Source organism: Trachypithecus francoisi, unplaced genomic scaffold, assembly GCF_009764315.1.
Source record: "Trachypithecus francoisi isolate TF-2019V2 unplaced genomic scaffold, Tfra_2.0 Lachesis_group2, whole genome shotgun sequence".
NCBI classification, from domain to species: Eukaryota; Metazoa; Chordata; class Mammalia; order Primates; family Cercopithecidae; genus Trachypithecus; species Trachypithecus francoisi.
In genome coordinates, this window is record NW_022681465.1 from 144,195,727 (window position 1) to 144,203,451 (window position 7,725).

The 7,725-nt window shown below is 41.3% G+C and overlaps 1 protein-coding gene across 1 annotated transcript; it reads right to left on the minus strand.

The window, feature by feature from the left end:
* Positions 1 to 258: 258 nt before the first annotated feature.
* SCGB3A2 (secretoglobin family 3A member 2) lies at positions 259 to 4,045 on the minus strand. Its single transcript, XM_033180734.1, has 3 exons — positions 3,900 to 4,045; positions 790 to 992; positions 259 to 428 (listed from the first exon to the last, which is right to left on the minus strand). Exons 1-3 carry the CDS (start codon positions 3,952 to 3,954, stop codon positions 405 to 407), a joined length of 282 nt encoding a protein of 93 aa, XP_033036625.1. The 5' UTR covers positions 3,955 to 4,045; the 3' UTR covers positions 259 to 404.
* Between the last annotated feature and the right edge of the window lie 3,680 nt (positions 4,046 to 7,725).

Consider the following 7,725-nt stretch of genomic DNA (forward strand, 5'->3'; position numbering starts at 1 on the left):
TTTAAATGTAAACATTTATTTGGGCTGGGGGATAGGAAAGTGAAGGGTCTGGAAATACCGTGAGATAAAAAACAGTTGGGAAAAATAGAGATGTTTAATTTAGAGATAAGGAAAGGAGAAGGAATCATTATGTCTTACTCAAGATTCCAGGTTTTCTTTATAAAAACAGTCTCTCTCGAATTTATGAACCAAGGAAAAACTTATCTGGGTATGTCCTTCTGAATAGAGTCCCCAGAAATAAAAACAGGACTACTGAAAATCTATTCATTGCTTTATTTGTCCTTTTCATGGGTCACTACATTTTAGGGCATTTAGTCTATAATTGGTAGAATGCGTTTCAGTCAGGGAAGATAGGAGCATCATCCTCCATCCCCATCCACCTCTGCTCTTTCTTTATCTTGACATCACACCAAGTGTGATAGCGCCTCCTGAAAGGCAGAAAGACAACAAAAATTAGAGCAGCTTACATGTAATTCGCATGTTTCGAAAACTATTCACTTCCAGTATCCTGTTGGCCACCATTTTACTGATGGGGAAACAAAAACTCAGAGTGATTACGTCTCGGCTAAATGGTAATGTCACAGCTATAACACATGTCACTGTCATTCAAAAACCCTTCCCGGAAAGGTAGAAATCGTATTTTTCCTGAGATTCCAGGACATGCAAACTTCCTATGAGTGTAATCAGTAAAGTAGAAATGCACATTTACAAGTGCCAAGAGGATGAGGTAGACATTCAGAGTGACTACGCCCTCCCCTCTGGCAGATTAGCCTCCCAAACTGTGGTTACCAGCAGTTTCTTCACAGCTTCAGAAGCCTCTGGTCCCAGCTCATTCACACACTTCCTTAGCCCCTCCACAAGGTGCTCAACAGAAATGCCCAGAGTTTTCAGAAGAAGCTTTAATGGATCCATAAGGTGAGATACGTTGTCCAGAGGTAAAGGTAGCAACTTGTCATCAGGAAGGGGCACTTTGTTGAAGAGGAAGGCAGTAGCTGCAGGCAAATGAGAAACCAGGTGAGACAGGCACATCCGGGCCCAGACTATGACCTCATCATCTTTCCCTGTGTCCATCAATAGGTCCATTCCAGATCCACTCATCTTACTTCCATTAAAAACTTCTGCCTCTGGCCCTGTGCACCTGCTGTTCCATCTCCCTAGAACTTTTTTTCCTCAGCTAGCTACATACCTTTCTTTCTCACATTATTTGGTCTCTCTTCAAATGTTACCTCCTCGGAGAAGCCTGCAATGGCCATTGTCACTCTCCATCACTTATTTTTTCTTACTGTTACCTAAAAAAAAACTCTTCATTTGCTATTTTTATTGTCTTTATTGTCTCATTAGAATGGAGGCTCCATGACAACAAGGAATGTATGTTTTGTTCACTACTGCACCCATGCCTAGAACTGACCCTGGCACAGAGTAAGCATTCAACAGATCCTTGTGATTGACTGAAGAGGATGGTATTTTGTATGTGGCGATCTCCACAGCTCACAGCTTTGAGGCTAAAGGAGAGATGCCATAGTGAAACTCCACATAAGGACAGGAATGGACCGAACCACAGCCCAAGAAATTGCTACCAACCAATTCAACTCAACACTACAAACGTAATTGAGCACCAACTCTGTGCTAGTCTGTGCGGATACACAGACAAATAGAACAAGGATGCCCATTCAGAGACTTCACACAGTCCAGGTGGCAATAAAGATCTGTGTATGCCACAGTGTAGCATGTGCTATGCTAACATTATGGACAAAGCTCTATGGAAACACAAGGAAGGGATGACTAATTCGAACATGAGAAAGTGCTGCAGGAATTTTCCAGAAGTGTTGTTAGAGCTATGTCTTGAGGCAAATGGCAGGATCATAAGGTAAAGAAGAGGAGAAGCATTATAGAAACATGACCAATACAGGCACGGAAATGTTAGGATGAAAGTGCATACACAGGATGGTGAGCCTTCTGCCCAGAAGGCTGGGGTGCAGATTTACAATAGGCTATGACCAAAGGATGGAAGATAAAGGGAGTGAGGCTGCAAAAGTTGAGTGAAGTCAGATTTTTTAAACTGTTGGATGTTACACAAAGGAGTTTGGATTTTTTTTTTCCTGAGGGCAGTGGGGTGCTATCAAGGCTTTTACATAGGAAAATTATATTTTATATCTTTGGCTTTAGAAAGATAACTTTCCCACAGAAGATGAATGGGGGGGAAAGTAGAGATTGAGGAAAATATGTATGGTATATATTTTTACAAAAGCATGTGCAGATATATAAATGTACACATGCATGTGAGCACACATGTAAGAACACACATTCTCCTTTTGGCTAAGACCTGCCATAGTTTATTTTCCTTTGGAAACCTATTATTTCCCTGTTCAAATTATTAAAATGGAGCCTGTACATCTTTTCTTTTTCCCATTTTCTATTGCCTATTGTCCCTCCAAAATTCTCACCCAGAGGGGGTGATATTTACTTTCCCCACCTCCTTTCTGCTGCCACCTTTGCCCATAGATACCTGTCCCTGGACACTAGAGAACAATGAAATATCCAAAACTGGTGAACTTACAAATTCCTTCAGAAATTCAATAAACATCATAAGTCAAAGTTACCAGTGTAGGTGTGGGCAGCAATCAATTTTTCATTATTAATCTCCATTCTTCTTATTTCAGACATTTTGGTAAATATGTATTTACAGCTTCCTGGGAGAAGGTCTTCAAAGCCTTTTGTTCTCTCAATGAGCAGTGGCCGTCATGAAATCTTCTTTTCCCATGTACCCAAACTATCTTCCTGATAGTTACAAAGATTCCCCCAACCCCCCCAAAAAAAACCAGTTCCCATTCTCCTCCAAGAAGCCAGCTTCTATACCCTTACCTGAAAATTAAACTCATCACCCACCAATACGCTTAGAGAGTTCTATGTGGATATCTCACAGTGTGTTTACAGTAGTCTAGAATTAGAGTAACTTTGGTAGAAGCCTTATCTACCCTACCAGACTAGCACCTTAAGAACAATGTTTGTGACTGATTCATGTCTAAATCTTCCAATGCATATCCAGTGCCCAAAAAATTGTAGCCTTTCCATAAATATCCATTGAGTGGACGAAAAGATGAACGTAGCTATCTCAGGAGAACTAAGCTAGCAAATTGGATAACTGGAGATGATAGCAAGAATGACTCCATATAGTTCAAAAGCACAACATAAATTATAAAGTCAAATTTTAACTCAAAATTGAGGAAAATAAGAAAAATTAATGGTGACCAATATCCAGCAGTGAAATGTGCTTTGTTGACCCTCTGTGGAAGTTGGCTAACTTCCTATGTAGGATGTATTAGAATACTTATATTGGGTTAGAGCTTAGATGGTGGGGATCTGAAATATTTCCAACATCACCATTTTCTGTGATTCCAAAACTTCTTCCAAACCTGCAAATACGTGCAATTATTATGTGTCAGTTAAAAATAAAATAAAATAAATAAAATTCCTACCACCATATTCCACTGTCAGTGAGGCAAGGCTTACTGGTTGTGCTCTTATTAACAGAAAAGTAGATAAATATCGGCCGGGCGCGGTGGCTCAAGCCTGTAATCCCAGCACTTTGGGAGGCCGAGACGGGCGGATCACAAGGTCAGGAGATCGAGACCATCCTGGCTAATACGGTGAAACCCCGTCTCTACTAAAAAATACAAAAAACTAGCCGGGCGACGAGGTGGGCGCCTGTAGTCCCAGCTATTCGGGAGGCTGAGGCAGGAGAATGGCATAAACCCGGAGGCAGAGCTTGCAGTGAGCTGAGATCCGGCCACTGCACTCCAGCCTGGGTGGCAGAGCAAGACTCCGTCTCAAAAAAAAAAAAAAAAAAAAAAGAAAAGTAGATAAATATCATATATACCAGATGTATTCCAGTTACTTACCAGAGTAACTACAAAGGCTGATGGTCACCAGCAGCAAGATAGTTACCAGCTTCATGACAGTTATCTGGGATATTTTTCAGGAGCTTAAAAATCAGAAAAATCTAGCAAAATCCACCAAGCCAGTGGTTCCACTTGCCATACGAAGTGTGATGGCTGCTTTTGCAAATACATCTATTTATATGCCTGTTGAAGAGTTGAATTCTAGTCCCTACCACTTGACTCACCCCACCAAATAAAGGGATAAAGGTTATGTTTTCTCACTAAACAATTTGGAGGGTTTTCCGCTTTGCCTTGTGTTCCCATGAAAAACAAAGCCCTGCATTATAGCATTGTCAAGTACCTCTTGCATAAATCCTTGCACAGAAATAAAAGTGGAAAACAAAGAGCCCAAAGAATGCTTTGCCTGGAAGAACATTGAAAAGAAGTGAAGAATTTATATTGGGATTAGAAGGAGTGTTTTCCTCTAGTTTTCTATATTTTCCTCCAGTTTTTTGTTCAAAGTTTGGAGAATCACGTTAGCTGATGAACTACCAGGTTGTGAAAGCAATCTGGAGGCCCCCTTGGCCCTGGTATAATACAGAGTCAGTTTAATGACATTTAGTGCCACATTCCTCCGGAACTCACCTGCCCCTAGCCCACTCACACATCTACTATGGCAAGATTTTACATCTCTGTTACCTTTTCCAGTGTCAGTTATTTTGAGTATGTTAAGAGCATGTCTGCTCTGAGCCTTTGAATAGAATAATAGGCTTAAGATCTAACATCAAAGTGCCTTCTGAAGAACCTGGGATTCAATCTTCACTGTTTGTGTCATCTTGGATTTGACGTTTTAAATCTATGATATTGGTCCTCTCATCTAAAATGGGAACATAAATAACATGACCAACCATAACATGTGTAGCTTGGGGAGAAAATTGTTTTTTGCAAGATTATTTGGCAACCGAATCCAATAAAATCATTAAAAAATACATAATAATAAGGTGCTGGCTATAGGAGAGCAATTTGTTTCCAAGGCTGTCTTTCTGGATCCAAGGTTCAACCACAGGACCTCAGGACAACTTCTGTTGTGAGCACAAGTCCTGGAGTTCTTTGGGGCATCAGGTAGGCCTGCCATGCAAGGAAGAGGTTAAGAAAGAACCATGAAGGGATGAAATAGAAAGCAGAGTCCATGTGGGCACAGGATCAGCTGAGAGCTCCCTGACCACATGGTACTGCTGGCTCCAGCCATCCCCACCGCCAAAGTGGAACCCAGAAAATTCTGAGAAAACGCACCCTAAGATGCAAGGCCAGAGGTTAGGTCTTTATTTGTCCTTCTCTGAGGGTTTGGTATTGTAATGAGGATCTAACAAAACTATGCAGACAGAGCATTCTGCTGTGTCAAACCAAAATTAATATCTAATTTATGTCACATTTTACTAATTTTTATATTACCGTGTTGTAACTGTCATTTCTTTATCTTTCTGCTACTTTATAAACTATAAGAAAGACACCATGAATGCCTGGCATGCACCTCAATCCTGCCACTTCTCCTTCTTTCTCTACCAGATACTGCTTCCGTTTCTCCTACATATTCCCACTGATGCCAGTGATATTAAGATACCAAGCCCCTCAAAGAGCCAAGGTTGTGTGCATAAGTGGTGGTAAGATTGATGCTGTTGCCAGAAGAACAGGGTCCGGCTGCTTGCTCTCATGGTCTAATAATGAGGTGCAGGTGAACTGGAAAAGAAGCGAGTTTATTTTTGTAACCAGCCACAAGGAGAATGTCGGAGTAATTTATCAGACCAACTGAAAGTTAGGAGTTTTTCCTTTTTATATATATATATATATATATATATATATATATATATGAATTTCAAGCTCTATGCCTACATGTAGGAGTATTTCTACTCAGTCTAAATCTAATCTTTTACCAGGGGTCTGTGGGCTGGAAGGTTTCTTAATTTTACATGGGTCCTGTTACGGTTTGTATGTGCATGAATGCTTTTATCACTCAATCAGGTTTGAGGCTGAGAAAGCCCAGGTAGGGTCTTAATGGGTTTGTTTCTGCATTCCAGCTCTCCTACTCAGGCACCAGTTTCTCCAGGTCTTCAATGTTTAACTTACACATTCATTATTCCAGCAAAGGGCTTATGGAGACTTGGCTGCTTGTGGAGATCTAGCCTGCCACAATGCCACCCTTTAGTTTTATATTATGATCTTTTTGGAACACTAAACCAGTGCTGTCCTCAAATTTGTTTGTTTGCTTTTAAATCCTTTCTATTCACTTTCATTCATGGCTCTGTATTATAGAAAGTTGACTTTTTGAAATGTGGTTTCCAGGCTTCCTTGCCAACTGCATCTGATTAAGTTAAGCCAGTGGAAGGCACTGGTGAAAGAGTGGAGGGAGAGAGGAAAGGAGAAGGGGTGTGTCTCCCTCTGTCCAATTCAGGAGCTATCTTGGGTAGTGGCTGTACCTTCTCCAAGGCTCATCTCCTTTCAGAAAGGCCCTTTATCTGTGGTTCCCCCTGTGCCATGCAGGCCAACATTGTTCCAACTTTTACTGCATGGCCCCAGCTCCTAGGCCCCACCTTCTCATCACTGTCCCTCCTGACCTAGAAGGAGTGACAACTTTCTGCATTTTCTCATCTCAGAGTTGATTCATCTTCTGCTTGGTTGCTTTAACTGCATTTCTAGCACTTTGTAAATTACCCTCCATGCTGAACTCTTTCTGTGTGATCACTTGGTATGGTTTCAACTTTTTGGCTGGACTCTGACTCACACCATCCTAAAATATTGTAGTGCTTTCAATAAAAAATAGGTTTTCCAGTTTCTAAACTGACTTATTTCTTATAAATGCCAACTTGTAAATCCATGAGGGATAGGACCCAGGTCTCCCCAGGTGAAATATATCATTATACATGCAGAAATTCTTCTCTCTTTTAACCTCTGAAATGATTGGTGCTGTATCAGGCTTCTCTGCTGGTCCTAGAGGGCAAGTTCTTTTCAGGAGACTCCTGAGACCCCTGGGCAAATAGTTTTCTGTTGAGTATATCTAGTAGTCAGCCAGACATGCAGTCTTGACTGGAACCTACATGAAAAACATCAACTCAAAAGCACCCACAAATGTCCACATACGTATACATATATGAACAGTAGTATGTATGTGTGTGTACATGCAAATCATATTATACATACACACATAACCATCAAGCACTATTGTTTTCATTCATTTGTTCAACAAATGTTTATGAAGTATCCATTGTGTGCCAGGCACTGTGTCAGCAATTAGGACTAGTGCAGAAAACCAGACAAGCAAATTCCTTGCCTTCCTGAAGCTGACAATGTAGTGAGATACACAGGCAAGAAACAGGGAAACCAACAGAAAACACTAGTGGTTAGTGTTGTGAAGAAGCAAATGGAACGCTGTGATAGATAGGCAACAAGTGGACTGGGGGAACACTCAGAACTGAAAACAGACTTGGGCTTGTTTACTTCTGTGCTTCCTATGTTTCAGCCATTGTATCAATTATGTCTTTTGATTCTGTATTTTTGATGTTTTGACCCCCTGGGGCCTTACTGACCTTGAAAGGACTGCCCTTCCCAGGTCTAGCTAATTCCTACAGATATCACCAGGAGCATGCCTTTCATACGCAAATTAACCAATGCAGAGCCCAAAGCCCCAACCACCTTTATTGGGCTGGTGCACTGTGGGCCATTATTCCCATGCCCTAATCACCCCAGGACCAACTAAGGACAGCCCCAAGACCCCAGAGCCCACCAAAATTATTCAAATTAGCCCATTTACAACCTGCTCACCCCATCTCTCCTGTCTTCCTTCAGAAACCAC